The sequence below is a fragment of the Schistocerca nitens genome, chromosome 8 (genome assembly GCF_023898315.1).
Source record: "Schistocerca nitens isolate TAMUIC-IGC-003100 chromosome 8, iqSchNite1.1, whole genome shotgun sequence".
Taxonomy (NCBI): Eukaryota; Metazoa; Arthropoda; class Insecta; order Orthoptera; family Acrididae; genus Schistocerca; species Schistocerca nitens.
The window spans coordinates 364,573,802-364,590,168 of record NC_064621.1 but is presented as its reverse complement, the minus strand read 5'-3'; the positions used below and the strand labels follow the sequence as shown (position 1 = coordinate 364,590,168).

The 16,367-nt window shown below is 43.9% G+C and overlaps 1 protein-coding gene across 1 annotated transcript in view; it reads left to right on the top strand.

Annotated features, from left to right (window-relative positions):
• LOC126198908 (myrosinase 1-like) overlaps positions 1-16,139 on the top strand; it is an 85,154-nt gene extending 69,015 nt beyond the window's left edge. Inside the window, exons 9-11 of the mRNA XM_049935535.1 lie at positions 8,200-8,334; positions 8,421-8,527; positions 15,914-16,139. Coding sequence (XP_049791492.1) covers positions 8,200-8,334; positions 8,421-8,527; positions 15,914-16,034 — 363 coding nt within the window. The 3' untranslated portion in view covers positions 16,035-16,139. The remainder of the gene's footprint in view (positions 1-8,199; positions 8,335-8,420; positions 8,528-15,913) is intronic.
• The last annotated feature ends 228 nt before the right edge of the window (positions 16,140-16,367 follow it).

The following is a 16,367-nucleotide window of genomic DNA, read 5'->3' as shown; positions in this document are numbered from 1 at the left end:
GCATTTCAAAAGCAAGAGTCACATGCCGTACAAGGTCTCTATAGCGTGCAGACATTACGGTACACCTGACAGGTCCTCTGCACGTATTATGTTCGAAGACGAACGATCCGAGAATAAAAGTGCTTGTGAATTCACACCACACAGTCACATACGTCAAGTGCAATGACTGTTCATGCACAACACATTGTTTAACAGTACCCCAAATTCGGCAGTTTTGCGTATTCACTGCACCCTGTAGTGTACAGTGTGCTTCATCACTCCACTGAATATTGCCGGCCATATCCCATAAGTTGGTCCATACCAGAAACCGCAGAACAAATTCAGAATATTGCTTCGGATTCGTGCTGTTGATCATGGGTCTATGGCGCTACAGTCATGAACTGTGCGGCTGGTCCCGGCGGAGGTTCGAGTCTTCCCTCGGGCATGGGTGTGTGTGTGTTGGTCCTTAGGATAATTTAGGTTAAGTAGTGTGTAAGCTTAGGGACTGATGACCTTAACAGTTAAGTCCCATAAGATTTCACACACATTTGGACATTTTTTTCATGGGGTGAACAATTCTCGTGACACTGCACGAGCACTACCATTGCCTGGGGTGACTGCTGCATGGTCAGTTACAGCAATAGCAATCTCGTCAATAACTTCTATTAGGATAGCACTCCTTCCTCTTCCAGATGCCACACCAAGCTCACCTGTGTTTTCAGATTTCATTATCATCTTCTTTAAGCCATTTAATGACATCGATCCCCTCAACGCAACACTGTAACTGCTGCCGTTTGCATAAAAGAGCGGACGCCTCTCTTCGCAATACCCACATTGTTCACTCACGTTATAGCTTGTCAAACAGTAGCGTGGATGTCATACCGTAATACAGACAGTGTACAGCGTCACAGTTGAACCTGATGGCCGCTCTTTAGTTTGTTTTCTAGTGTAAATCCGTTCCGCATTAATGCATTGGCATATGTACTGTCTTCCGCTGTCATACGATAATTACAGGCTACGAAGGTCCTCCATGAATAGCTGCACTTGAGTTACAAAATGGTTCAAATGACTCTGAGCACTATGGGACTTAACATCTGAGGTCATCAGTCCCCTAGAACTGAGAACTACTTAAACCTAACTAACCTAAGGACATCACGCACATCTATGTCCGAGGCAGGATTCGAACCTGCGACCGTAGCGGTCGCGCGGTTCCAGACTGATGCGACTAGAACCGCTCGGCCACAACGGCCGGCACTTGAGTTACAACCACCCCGGTATTAACTTGTTGTACACTAATTTTTATTTTAGAGATGATTATAGAAGATTATTACAGTCACTACCAGTTTTGACCATGAATTGCACAATGGGAAAGAACAAAAAGTTAACAAGAAAATTTTAAAAGTTTTAAAATGTTTGCCATTTCTAATCGTGACACAAGCTAAAAATCAAAATCTATGCAGCTTATATACGAAAGTAACATGCTGCCTATGTCTTTCGGGTGTAACGCTGTGGAATATAGTTGTGAAAATTCACAATAAACGGTCAGTTCAAAAAGTTTCGAAACTGGATTAATAAAGATAGAGAAAAGTTAAGATGGTGATTTTAATGCTTCAGGTGTTCTACATCGTCTTCCTCCACTTGAGTACAATGCACAGAACGTTCATACAACCACGAAAACTGCCAGAAGAGTCCTTCTTTGGGATGTTGTTCAACTCCTACGTCACAATCACACCTTCTTCGGTCTTGGCGAACTACCAGAGACTCGCTCTGGAATACGTCGTCTTGTGGCAGATTCGTATTCATAACACCAAGTCTTATCGCCCGTGATGATTTTTTCCAGAACAAAATTGTCGACTTTTTTTTTCGCGGAAGGCGTCCATGCGTCATTGTTTTCGTTCGGGAATCAATGTCTGTAGAACAAATTTCCCGCATACATATCTCTCCTTCCAAACATTGATCCTTTGTGATTTGTGGCACAACAACATTGTCACATTACGGCGGCACATCGACTAATTAAACCGAGCGAGGTGGCGCAGTGGTTAGCATACTGGACTCGTATTCGGGGGGATGACGGTTCAACCCCGCGTCCGGCCATCCTGATTTAGGTTTTCCGTGATTTCCCTAAATTGCTTCAGGAAAATGTCGGGATGGTTCCTTTGAAAGGGAACGGCCGACTTCCGTCCCCATCCTTCCCTAATCTGATGGGACCGATGACCTCGCAGTTTGGTCTCCTCCCCAAAACCAACCAACCAAACATCCACTATTTAACACAGCCTGCCCAGAACTGACATTTGTTGTTTACAGCTGTTAGTTCAAGCTGCCACCGTAATTACTGCACTAACTTCGCTAATACGTCCGGAAAAATCAATCTTGGAAAGTTTTGGATGGATGGTCTATGTTGGCATTTCATTTCATTCACCTTATGAAATATGAAGAAGTTGCGTCCCTTTACTAATATCGCGAAATATATTAACTAAAAGATTAAAACAGCGATAAGCCCCAAATCTTTATTTAAAGATTTGCTACCGCCGGTTCCGAATTTATAAAATTGAAGTTCAGATGGTTTTCACATACAAATGCCAAAGTTTCATATCGACAAATATTCGTGGCGTACTGTCGTGGAAAAAGTCGTTATACCGTTGAACGATGGAAGTGTCAGTTGTGAAAATCGCGGTCTATTTAAACTAAAGGTTATCATCTCGAGCACACTTTATAAACTGCACGGAGGTCAGCAGATGTTTATTAAGGTCCGCAAGTGCGGTAGACTTTACAGAAGCAACGTCACTGTATGCATAGCACCAGTATACAGATATTCACTTGCGATGATTTTTATCTTTCAAGAGCTTTATCCGTGTCACACCAGTCACGTCCCTAACAAACTGCAGTACGAGGCTCCAACACAGCACGAGAAAACCTTTTGACGATTGTATACAGGGTGGTCCACTGATAGTGACCGGGCCAAATATCTCACGAAATAAGCATCAAACGAAAAAACTACAAAGAACGAAATTCGTCTAGCTTGAAGGGGGAAACCAGACAGCGCTATGGCCGGCCCGCTAGATGGCACTGCCATAGGTCAAACGGATATCAACTGCTTTTTTTAAAAATAGGAACCCCATTTTTATTACATATTCGTGTAGTACGTAAAGAAATATGAATGTGTTAGTTGGACCACTTTTTCCGCTTTGTGATAGATGGCGCTGTAATAGTCACAAACGTATAAATGCGTGATATCACGAAATATTCCGCCAGTGCGGACGGTATTTGCTTCGTGATACATTACCCGTGTTGAAGTGGACCGTTTACCAATTGCGGAAAAGGTCGATATCGTGTTGATGTATGGCTATTGCGATAAAAATGCCCAACGGGCGTGTGCTATGTATGCTGCTCGGTATCCTGGACGACATCATCCAAGTGTCCGGACCGTTCGCCGGATAGTTACGTTATTTAAGGAAACAGGAAGTGTTCAGCCACATGTGAAACGTCAACAAATGATGATGCCCAAGTAGGTGTTTTAGCTGCTGTCGCGGCTAATCCGCACATCAGTAACAGACAAATTGCACGAGAATCGGGAATCTCAAAATCGTCGGAGTTGAGAATGCTGCATCAACATCGATTGCACACGTACCATATTTCTATGCATCAGGAATTGCATGGCGACGACTTTGAACGTCGTGTACAGTTCTGCCACTGGGCACAAGAGAAATTACGGGACGATGACAAATTTTTTGCACGCGTTCTATTTAGCGACGAAGCGTCATTCACCAACAGCGGTAACGTAAATCAGCTTAATATGCACTATTGGGCAACGGAAAATCCACGATGGCTGCGACAAGTGGAACAGCACCGACCTTGGCGGGTTAATGTATGGTGCGGCATTATGGGAGAAAGTATAATTGGCCCCATTTTATCGATGGCAATCTAAATGGTGCAACGTATGCTGATTTCCTACGTAACGTTCTACCGATGTTACTACAAGATGTTTCACTGCATGACAGAATGGAGACGTACTTCCAACATGATGGATGTCCGGCACATAGCTCGCGTGCGGTTGAAGCGGTTTTGAATAGCATATTTCATAACCGGTGGATTGGACGTCGAAGCACCATATCATGGCCCGCACGTTCACCGGATCTGACGTCCCCGGATTTCTTTCTGTGGGGAAAGGTGAAGGATATTTGCTACCGTGATCCACCGACAACGTCTGACAACATGCGTCAGCGCATTGTCAATGCATATGCGAACATTACGGAAGGCGAACCACTCGCTGTTGAGAGGAATGTCGTTACACGTATTGCCAAATGCACTGAGCTTGACGGACATCATTTTGAGCATTTATTGCATTAATGTGGTATTTACAGGTAATCACGCTGTAACAGCATGTCTTCTCAGAAATGATAAGTTCACAACGGTACATGTATCACATTGGAACAACCGAAATAAAATGTTCAAACGTACCTACGTTCTGTATTTTAATTTAAAAAACCTACCTGTTACCAACTGTTCGTCTAAAATCGTGAGCCATATGCTTGTGACTATTACAGCGCCATCTATCAAAAAGCGCAAAAAGTGGTCCAACTAAAACATTCATATTTTGTTACGTACTACACGAATATGTAATAAAAAATGGGGGTTCCTATTTTAAAAAACGCAGTTGATATCCATTTGATCTATGGCAGCGCCATCTAGCGCGTCAACCATAGCGCCATCTGGTTTCCCCCTTCATGCTAGACAATTTTGGTTCTTTGTAGTTTTTTCGTTTGACGCTTATTTCGTGAGATATTTGGCCTGGTCACGATCAATGGACCACCCTGTATAGGGTAACTGTAGAGATAATGAACGATATACGGTCGCCATATGAAAAGTATCTGTATAGATTACAAGGAGTATCTGTGAAAATCATGAACTGAATCTATTAAAATTCCGCGAACAATAAATGATTTTAATTTACCACACGGAGGCTAAGGCACTCTCATCAAATGAGAGTGTGCGTTCTGTTCTCAGTCAGGTAATCGATCTGTTCACAGGGAATGTAGTTTATATAATTGAAATTTTACTTAACAAGCTATTAAATAAATAGGCTTGGATGAATTGTATAATTCATAATAAGGGGCAATAATAATAAGGGACAAGCGCTGTAGAACGTATCCTGTGAAGCAGATATTGAGATATGTGAGATAAAACATTAATAGTGAAATTTAATTTAAGCTAGATTTAACATTTATTTTACGTAATCAAATTAGAAAAGCGCCACACATTTATATAAAAACATAACAGTGGTTGATCCTGCTTTAAATAACCATGTGAGTTCAGCAAATAATCAGATACATTGCCTGATAGGCTTGTAAATTATTAGGATCTCTTAAAATAGGAATCATTTAATGGTAAAGGAATCACACTCGCACTTCAGATTCATAGTAACACCACACAATAGATAGAAAAGGACCTAGAAGAACTACAACATGCACCACAAACACATCTAGTCGGCGAAAGGTTTGCTCCACAGGCCTAACGCAAAGTACGGGACGTCGAACTGAATGCCCTATAAGCGTAGAATAAGAACAGAAAACCGACTTGCTGAAATCTCGTTCGTTTTTCAGACACATGACCCTAGCCACAAAAAGTCAGACCAAGAAAAAATATAAAAATTCCGAAAAGTCATTTAATGTGTGGGAGGAACTACCCACATAAGTAAATCATAGCGAAGTTATTGCAAGATGAAACAGATTCCGAGACATGAAGGTTCCTCAAAACAACGACGAACACATTGGCTTGAGTAAACGAAGGCATACGCTCTAATGGATGGAAATTACGGACTACCGACGAAACTAACGAAGCAGAAGAAGAAATAATGTAAGAAACACAAACATACGCACTTTCACACTGGGAGGAACGAATTCTAATTGAGACTATGCAGAGTACGCACACCACGGGCCACATTTATGAGTTCTGGTTGAATAAAGTAACTGTACTAGTAAAATCGAACAATTACAAAAAATCATATCACTTTCCATTCCGAATGAAATATTCTGCACCATTATAAAGGTCTGAAGCTAGAAAAAAATGCATTAAAACTTCGTCTAGGCTGAAACTTAAAGAGACTGAGTTACTATACTCACAACTGCAAATTCCTAGGACCGAGAGTACAGCACCCTGACCAAATTGGGGTCCCCACACACAGGTAGTGGAAGTCGTCAGAGAACACCCTTACCGCACCTTAAGCACAATAGCGCTTCGACCACAAGGGAACAAAACCTCTTTGCTACTTTCCATTCTTGTTACCAAAGATGGCTGAGCTGCTCCAGTAGCAGACAAGAAGCTTACCCGCCATCAAACATTACGAAAACTCAATCTACAAGGGGAGTTACAAAGTAAAGGGAGTTTTGCAGTTTTTCGCCGTAGGGCTTGGTCACACTGCTGGCATCCAGAGCTGATGTATTGTCGTCTACAACAATTCTATAGAACGTGTCACTCTTATTCCAGCATTAGTCGTTGTATTGTAGCAACCTGTGAAACATGGCAGCGCCATTGTCGATCTGCACCAAAGAGGAAATGAGGGAAGCGTTTTTGTTTGGTGCTGATCCTGCAGAAATAATTCTTCGAATGCAAGCGCAGTTTATTTCGAAGCAGGGTCTACGAATGGATAGAGCGCTTCAAATAGGGAAGAACTTCTGTATGTGAAGAGGAAAGGTCGGGCATGCCATCGACGTCAACAACTGAGGACAATTTGGAAGTCGTTAAGGGTATGGTGATGGGAAACAGACGAATCATAGTGAACGGAATGGTCAATACTTTACATATCAGTCATAGTTCAGCGTATTCCATCTTGGACGACAGGCTGTATTTTCGGAAAGTGTGTGCAAGGTGGGTACCGAAAGAATTATCAGAGCAGCATAAGGTGCAAAGGCTGGACATCACTCGTAAACATTTGGCCCATTATCATCACGAGGGAGATTGATTTTTACAGCAAGTCATCACTGTAGACGAAACATGGGTGCATTATCACGAACTGGAAAGTAAGGTTGCGAATATGGTTTGGAAGCATCCATCATCATCACAAGTTAAGAAATTTAAACGTCGACCTTCAGCTTGTGGGATTGTGCTAACACTACTCTGGGATATGGAAGGTGTGGTAGCCGTTCATTTCATTTCACCCCAAGAAGTGAAACTGTGAACAGTGAGAACTACTATGACGTGTTGTGAACTAAAGTAGAACCTGCAATCACATCCAAATGTCACGGAAAACTGTATAAAGATATCCTGCAGCAAGGTGACGCTCGGCCACATCCTGCCAAACGGACGGCCGAAACAATACGGGAGTCAAGACACCTGCCGTACAGTCAGATCTGGCTCCAAGCGGTTTCCATATGTTTGGACCATTGTTTGGGCCACTGAAGTAAGAGCCCAGGGGAAGAAGATTTGCAACCGATGCAGAAGTTATTAATGCGGTGCAAAACTGATTACAGGTGCAACCAAAAAACCCTTTTTCTATGGAATAAAAAAACTTGTGAAACATTCTACAGAAGTGTGTTGAAGTGCAGGGAAGTTATGTAGAAGAATAATGTATGTTTCAGTTTTCTATCATTAGAAAAAAATTTCTCTTCTCAAAAGTCCCTTTACTTTTTCAATTACCCTCGTATATACGAATTCTTTCACTCTGTCGTGTAAGATGGTAGGGATGGAAAAGAAGCATGTTGGTACCATACGAGTATAAATACATTGTAATCACTTGTGGGAAAGGTATAGGAAGCACAAATGCGTAATAAATCAACACACGGATATAAAATAGACATAAAATATGCATGAATTCAGAGAATTCATGCGGATTTGGCTGATTTGAGCATACTCAGTTGCCGATTATTTCTGCTGGCATGTTTAATGAATGCACCGGAAGTATAACATGGTAAAGGACATGCGAAATGATGTTAAATTTTATTTAAACATTATGAAGAGGCTAATATGGAGACCCTTCAATAGTTTGTCCAAATCCGAAACTAGTAACTGAACCTTCAACATCTTTAAATAAAGATTTGGGACAAAAGTTGTCGCTGGGTGCCGTTTTGACAACCCGTAGCTATTTTTATAATCTCATCTCTTTTATGACAAATTAATGCTTGGTACTGCGTTGATGTCTTACGACTACTGGGTTTATATTGAATGAAGTTAATCTTTGGCTGAATCGCGTATCTCGTTTAATCAAATAACTCTGCTTTTCTGCAGAACAATCCCGCAGGCTTGCGGAAAATACTGAACTGGATAACTGCAGAGTATCCGGGTTACCCTATCTTCGTGACGGAGAACGGCTATGGCGACTCTGGAGGCCTGAATGACACGGGCAGGGTGGAGTACCTGACTGTAAGTACAAGTCCGCAAGAGGTTGCTGAATGTCACGTGTAGATATTGTTGCTGTTCCGTAACACATTCGTATTACCCTGCTGTAGAACTACCTGAGCGCGCTGCTGGAAGCGATCAACACTGACGGAGTGGAGGTACTCGGCTACACCATGTGGACCCTCATGGACAACATGGAATGGACCAGCGGCTTCTCGTAAGTTGCTTTCGGCTTAATTAAGCTGCTTGATTATGTCTAGAAATCTAGCAGGAGATTGAAATGAAGCAGAAGTAGATGTATTCACTGATCAGGTAAACATTATTGTCTAAGTGAAATGAAAAACTTTTGAACGAGAAAACTGTAAGTGCTGTTTCCGTGGTGGTAACTCTGAAATTTCGATATCACTTCGAAAATGAGTCTCCTGCATGGCATGTTAGTAACGTAAGTTCATTGGCTGGTCGTTAAGTACATTTAGTAATAACATCCAGTATATTATTTCGTTCTTCTCTTGGTGACTGTGACGCTTATTTACCTAAAAGATTTTAACCTTGTCTTAAGGCTTCTATTGTTAAGCAGACATGCCAAACCTGCATTGTTGCACTGCGAATCTGCGCCTATAAATCTGGAGTGAAATTTAAATGTTTGCCATGAAGTAATGACACCAATTACGAAAAATTTAGTTAATATGGTTTTCTATTTACTTTTTTGCAATTATTCAGTTAAATGTTGTATACAGTATCGTAATTGCTTACAATGGCGGTTGGCTTTCTTAAAGTCTCGCTTCCAACCAATGAGAGAGAGATTCATGTTTACATCAACTTCACCTGCCTTCTTATTCTTACTCCTTGGGTGACCAAATGAAACTGAGATGGCAACAAATATATATCCTAAAGAGAGTTTCTAATCTGTAGCCAGAAGTCAAGATGAAGAAATGTAAACGTTACTGTGAGTCTAAACGGATCAGTTTAAGCCACGGCAGGGGGAATTTTTTTTATGACACACAGAACCTCACAGAAAGAGTTATAATTATCATGTTTCTTTCACTCTTTGCATGCATTGTACAATTGACAGTTACTCTCTTTCACACTTCCTAAGTATTACACAATTCCTCACAACTTCGAGTTCTCAGATTCTACAGTAAAATCTTTTTCAAGTAACCTGAATAGTACCAGGTTTGAATTCTCAGACAGTATCTATGCACCCTGAAACGGACCACGTCGTCGATAGCAGTCACTTCCCATCAACCTGTACATGTTCCTAGGCAGGCTCCTTCCATGCAGTGATTGCTGGAGGATCGAGGTGAAGAGCCGACATCCATTCGCCAAACGTGTTCAGTGTGTAACGTCTCTGGCAAAGGTGCTGGTCACGAACGTGTTGTTCCTTATCATTCTACATTCACCGAAAGAAAAAAAAAACGCTCCTAGAACAAGAGGAAGGAGCGAAACGAAACTTCAAGGATTGAGAAGTTTCGTGGATTAATCAAGTTAAATATACAACGAAATTGGCGGTTTGAGCGCACTGCTGGTTACTTATCTGTAAGATGTTGGGATACCTTGGGCCTGGGTACATTCACTGTTTCACGTGAGAAGAGTGTCGTACAACTGTCGTGTCTTCGCCTGAGGTAAGGTGGGCCACAACGTATCTGGCCATCGATATCATGGAAATTGGCATAGGGATTGAATCGATGTCTCAGTGAATTCCACATGTGCTCTAATGCCGACAAATCGTGGAATCTTGCTGCCCAAGGGGGTACCTCAAAATCATACTGGCATTTCATAGAGACACGTGCAATGGGTAGGCAATTTTTGTCCTACTGAAAGATTATACGAGAATATTGTCTTATGACAAGTAACACATGAGGCCGGTCACAAGCGTCTCTGCCTTCAGAGCTTCTGTGCCTTTAGCCCCTACCAGGGGTGATCTGAAGTGCAACTGAAGGCTCCCCCCCAACATAACGTTAGCGGTCCCTCCAAGACATTAACAGAATGTGACATTTTACGTCGTCCCGCCAAAGTCCCAGGCAACAGCCACCGGAAACAGTGGAGAACCGAGATTAATCGCTGAAAATGATGCGTCGGCACTCGACAACAGGCTACGCTTTCCGAGTATGGCACCAGAAGCAGTCATCTGTCCTGTGGTGTGAATGGCAGCCAATATCTGGGACACTGATTCAGCAACCCGGCTCCGACTAGTCTCCAACGAATCGTTCATGATGAGACAGTGTGTTATAATGAGTCCATGACTTGTGTCCAGATCGCAGTCGTAAATGCAAATGAGTTACAATGTGCTTGGCATACAGTAGAACGATACTTCCTTGCTGTGGTCAAACTTGTTCGACCAGAATCTTGACAACGTGCTTGATTGTCCTCCTCCATTCAGTTCAACGTTGTTTGATTGTGACATCTGAATGCCCCACAAGGCTGGATAATCCACGATTCGTTAAGTCAACAGCATGCAGACATTTTTGAACCTGTCAGGTTTTGGTAACATTGTCTCACACGAGCACGCAGCGTTCTCCATTGTTCTTCAGTGTGCTCACCAACGGTCTGACGCAGCACATGCCAATTACATAACTTGTATGGTTTGGTAAAATGGTCACGTGGTGATAACGGTAAAGCACTCTGGTGGTCATCGTAACCGTGAGACGCCACAGCAACTCTAACCATTTACATACCCACTGCATCTACATCAGAATGTTCATCAATATGGGATCCTTACGAGGTACGACTGGTTGGGAGGGGCGGGGGGGGGGGGAGGAGGGGGGAAGGCAGAGGTAGAAAATACAACGAAAAGTGGGGCGCGTGCTTCCATGTGTTTAACTTTTGTTGTCAGTCAGTGACTGAAGGTACTGCATGCGGCTGAGCACTGCCATGCTGAACGGTAGAGTAAGGAATTGTTTGAACGACAGAAAGTATCTTAGGCGATAAAACATTTGTCACGTATCAATTGCTATTGTGACTATTCTCAAATCACAGGAATCGAGTTTGCATAATGGACGCTTGTCCGGTAAGCAGCCCAGTAGTCCTTCAATTCACATCTCAACTCTCAACAAAGACAAATCTGGACGCAGCAGTACAGCTCAAATTTCCAAAACTGAACAGATCTCCACGATCCACTGGAATCTCTATCAGATTCTATTCAGATTTTAGGGTCGGACTAGCCCCTCTTTTAACAACACCTTTTATCACTCTAACTAAAAAGTGTGCCCAGTATTTGGACAAAGCATAGACCACTCCATATACAAGGAAGGTACCAGAAATGATTTACAAAACCATCGTCCAATATCCTTGACGTCCATTTAGCGTTGGATCTTAGATCATATGGCGTATCAAACAAAATGTTTGACTGGAGTGAAGATTTCTTGGTAGGGAGGACACAGCACGTAATTCTGGATGGCGAGTGTATGTGACCTATCGCGACCGCGATATTGCTGTCCCTGTCCGTTGGGATCTCATGACTTTCAAGTGAATAAGGAATAGATGGAGTGAAGAGGACCATACTCAATGCCAGGAGGAATTTCAATAGCCCAACATGTCTATCAGCCGGGAGGACAGACATATTGTTCACTCTGTTGTGCAGCTCGAGCCAGCAAACTGGAGTGAATCAAGTACTGCTTGTCCATGATAACTTGACGATTTTACTGGTGCAGCCAGAAGTGGGGAACATCGACACTAGTTGAAACTTATTCATTTACCTCCGAGTGCTGCCACCGCTACACTGTCCCTAGACGCCAAGTATTAATGCGCAAATTATTACCGATTACGGGGTCAGGACTACGGCAATCAGCCGAAGCTGCCTACCCCTCTCCGCTCCTCTGTCCTCAGCAGTCATAATGTAGGGGTAAGGTTGCCATACTGCAAATCCTGAAAGCCATTGCGCAAATTGTCAGCGTATCGTGGACAAACCGCATCCACACGGACTATGTGACGATGTTAGGAGCACCGTGGACTGTCAGGAAGGCGACCACTGTTGCTGCTTTCCTTGACGCAGCGCCCGACGCCATCACTGGATTCAGGAGTGGCACCACGCCGTCCTTCCAGGCGCGTCGTATTCTGTATACAGTATCACGATGGACTTACTCCTGTGCGGCTGCTCTGAGGAGTAAGATCTTTGCTAGATGCATTAGTTATTTAATCAAATGAATCTATGTTGTTCCAGAGACTGTTTCAAGTCTCGAACATTTATGATGTATTTATGCAGACTGAAGTGACGGATGGCAAATAGAAGTGAGCATATGGTATCGTTGGCCGGGAGGCCCCTGCCAAGTGCAAGTCTTATTTCATTTGACGCCACAATGAGCGACTTGCGCGCCGGTGATGAGGATGAAAAGATGATGAGGACAACACAACACCCAGTCCCCCAGCGGATAAAATATCCAACCTGGCCGGGAATCGAACCCGGGCCCGCTTGCATGAGAGGTGAGCACGTTACCACCCAACTAAGCAGGCGGACGTGACGAATGAAAATTTGTAACAAGGATTAGATGCGAACTTGGACTGCCTCCTCACTAGGCAGATATGCTAACCGCTACGCTACCTGGGCTCAGTTGCTCTGCACAACTGCGTGGACTACTCTAGCATGCCTCCCTCCTCAATCCAAATTGCCATTCATGCCTCAGTCCATTTGGCATTTCCCCAAAATCAAATATCATTGCAGAGTCTCTCCAGCTATTTGGTACAGCACCTAAGCACTGAGCGAAACAGGGGGACCCTGCATGAAACCCAGGCATAGGTGCTTTAATCAAATGAAACTATATGGTGTTTCAAGTCCCAAACATCTATGATGCGTTTATGCAGACTGAAGTGACGAATGAAAATTTGTACTAAGACCAGGATTCGTACATGAAACTCCTAATCACTAGGCAGCTGTGCTAACCACTACGCCACCCTTGTACTTAAGCCTGCGTTTGAGGCAGGATCCCCCCTTTCGTTCGATGCCTAGGTGTTATTCTAGTACAGTTGGACAGTCTCTGCAATGCTGTTTGAGTATAAAGGGAATACCAAATGGGCTGAGGCATGAATTGGAATTGGATTGAGGAGAGAGTGTTCTGGAATAGTCCATGCAGATGTGCAAAGCCTCTGTACCAGGGTGGCGTATTGGCTAGCACGTTTGCCTAGTGAGGAGGAGACCCGGGATCGAATCCTGGCGGTCGTACAAATTTCCATTCGGCGCTTCAGTCTTCATACGTTACGTACTGTAATACAACCAAGCACCTGGCATGAAAGTATTGGGTCCATTAGGTACTCAAAGTGAACACCTCTGGTGCACGGGACTGGTGAGTGCGCCCTTTCTTTGAAGCCTTCGTGACGGTGACGTTCAACAAGATCACAAAAAACTGCATGTTATCTGTGCTGTCTCGATCTGCCTCGGAACAGATGGTGTCGCAAATGATGCTGTGGTCCCCTGAAAACATTTGGTTATCGACTGCCAAGAGTTTGAGACACTACCAATCGCTGGACACTATGATCGATTAACTCTGGCGCAGACTTGAAGCAGCATGGAATGACATAGCCGTATCTCTCATCCAAGCTCTATTCGAGTCGATGACCAGTCGGATTAGAGCCATTGTTCGTGCCAGAGGTGGCAACATTGTGTACTAAATTTCAGACCCAGAATATCCCCAAACGTTCTACAAGTTTAATCATGTATTCTTCCTACTATACTGCATACGCACAATAAGTAAAATTTCATTCTTTTCTATACTTCCTGGTGTTCAGATTTTAATGTCTACCATTGTATTGTCGAATTGTGCGTCCCGCTCTGCAATACTGCTGTTGGAAAGATGTGTCCTGCCAGGACGACATGTTCTCAGACCCTCTGCTTAGAGGTCACTGAAAAGTCAGAGTGGAAGACTGTTGTAGCACGGCGACAGCCTTTACTATTAAGTTATCACTGATGTTTTCCCTTGCAGCGACACAACTATTTTACAATGCACGAGGGGCATTAAATAAGTAATGCGACACATTTTTTTCCCTGAAAGCAGGATGGTATTATTCAGGATTCCAATACGCCATATTGTGCCCCACTCTTTTGGCTACAAAATCATTTTTTGCAACATTATCTCCGTTCAATGTGACGGCCCTGCGCTACCTTACTGGAAAGGCCTATATGCCCGCATGGTACCACTCTAATGGCTGACGTCAAAGCTGCATCAATAACCTCCCCTTCGCCCACGCACTGCTTCCCGCGGGAAGTATCGTTCATTGGGCCAAACAGATGGCAGTCGGAAGGTGCGAGATCTGGGCTGTAGGGTGGATGGTGAAGAACAGTCCAATGAAGATTTGTAAGCTCCTCTCGGGTGCGCAGACCTACGTGAGACTTTGCGTCGTCATGGAGGAGAAGTTCACTTGCATTTTTGTGGTATGTACACGCTGAAGCCGCCTTTTCAATTCCTTGAGGGTACCACAATACACTTCAGAGCTGATCGTTGCACCATGAGGGAGGACATCAAACAGAATAACCTCTTCAAAGTCCGGGAAGACCTCGCCATGACTTCACTGGCTGAGGGCGTGGCTTTGAACTTTTTTCTTTGGAGGAGAGGTGGTGTGGCGCCAATACATGGACTGCCGTTTTGTTTCCGGTTTGAAGCGATGAAGCCATGTACATCACCTGTGACGATGTTCACGTTTAGCCTCGTGATGCGCAAGTAATTCCGCACAGGTGGTTCTTCGTTGCTCTTTATGGTCTTCTGTTAGGCGCGAGGAATCCAGCGGGCTCACAGCTCTGAGTGCCCGAGCTGGTGGACGAGTGTGTCAGCACTACCAACAGAGATGTCAAGTTGAGCAACGATGTGTGTGACTGTGATCCGTCGATCACCGCGAATGAGAGTGTCCGCACGTTCCAACATTGGAGGAATCTCAGCTGTGTGCGGCCAGCTGGCACGCGGGAGATCGGACAGGTTTGTGCGACTTTATTGCGATGATGGCAGACGCTTCGCCCAACCTCAATGCCTTTGTTCAATGCCAGGTCTCCGTAAACATTCTTAAGGTGCTTATAACGTCTGAGATGCTCTGGTTTTTCGCCAAAAGAAACTCATTGACACCGAGCGAGGTGGCGCAGTGGTTAGCACACTGGACTCGCATTCGGGAGGACGACGGTTCAATCCCGCGTCCGTTCATCCTGATTTAAGTTTTCTGTGATTTCCCTAAATCGTTCCAGGCAAATGCCGGGATGGTTCCTCTGAAAGGACACGGCCGACTTCCTTCCCCGTCCTTCCCTAATCCGATGAGACCGATGACGTCGATGTTTGGTCTCTTCCTCCAAAACAACCTCCCAACCCCAACTCATTGACAGCTCTCTGCTTGGTACGCACCTCCGTTACAAACGCCATTTTAAAGGCTATGTATAGCCCACCTCGGATGTCATTAAACTAAAGGGGCTGAAGCGGGAATATTCCACTATGTCCCACAACAAGTTCCGCATTTTCAACCTAAATTGGCCGAATGCTGTTTTGCTTATTGAACGCCCCTCGCATGTAGTGTTGAAAGACTCTGTGGCTTATAGTGTGCTGGAGTTATTTTTGTGGATATTATAGTAGCTGCTTTATTGTGAATAGAACTATAGATGCACTAGATACCGACTTGTGATATTTTTTATTCACAGGATCAAGATGGGATTGTACGAAGTCGACTTCGACAGTGTGAATAAAACCAGAACGCCGAGGCTGTCAGCGTACGCCATGTCAGATATTTTCGGGAGCAAACAGTTGCCAGTCTTGAACTAATAATGGAGTGTGTCGCAGTGCACATAACAGCATAAATAAGACCCGAGTTGTTTATCACTGTATGGTGTATTGAAATAAAAAACTAGATGGCCCGCCTGAAACAAATATCGTTACTGTGTTGTTCAAATGTGTTTCACATTACACGTTCAGTAAACTTACCTGTCACTGTACTCCGTAGTGTACTGAGTAATACGCCAAGCAATCGAACAACGGTTATAGCTTCAGTGGCCGCATATATAGTCAACAATTTCTTGCACGGAAAATTCACTGTTCGGTATTTTTAACTGAGGGGTGTTATTTTTCCTGAACGATGGGGTGCGGCTTAAATGGACA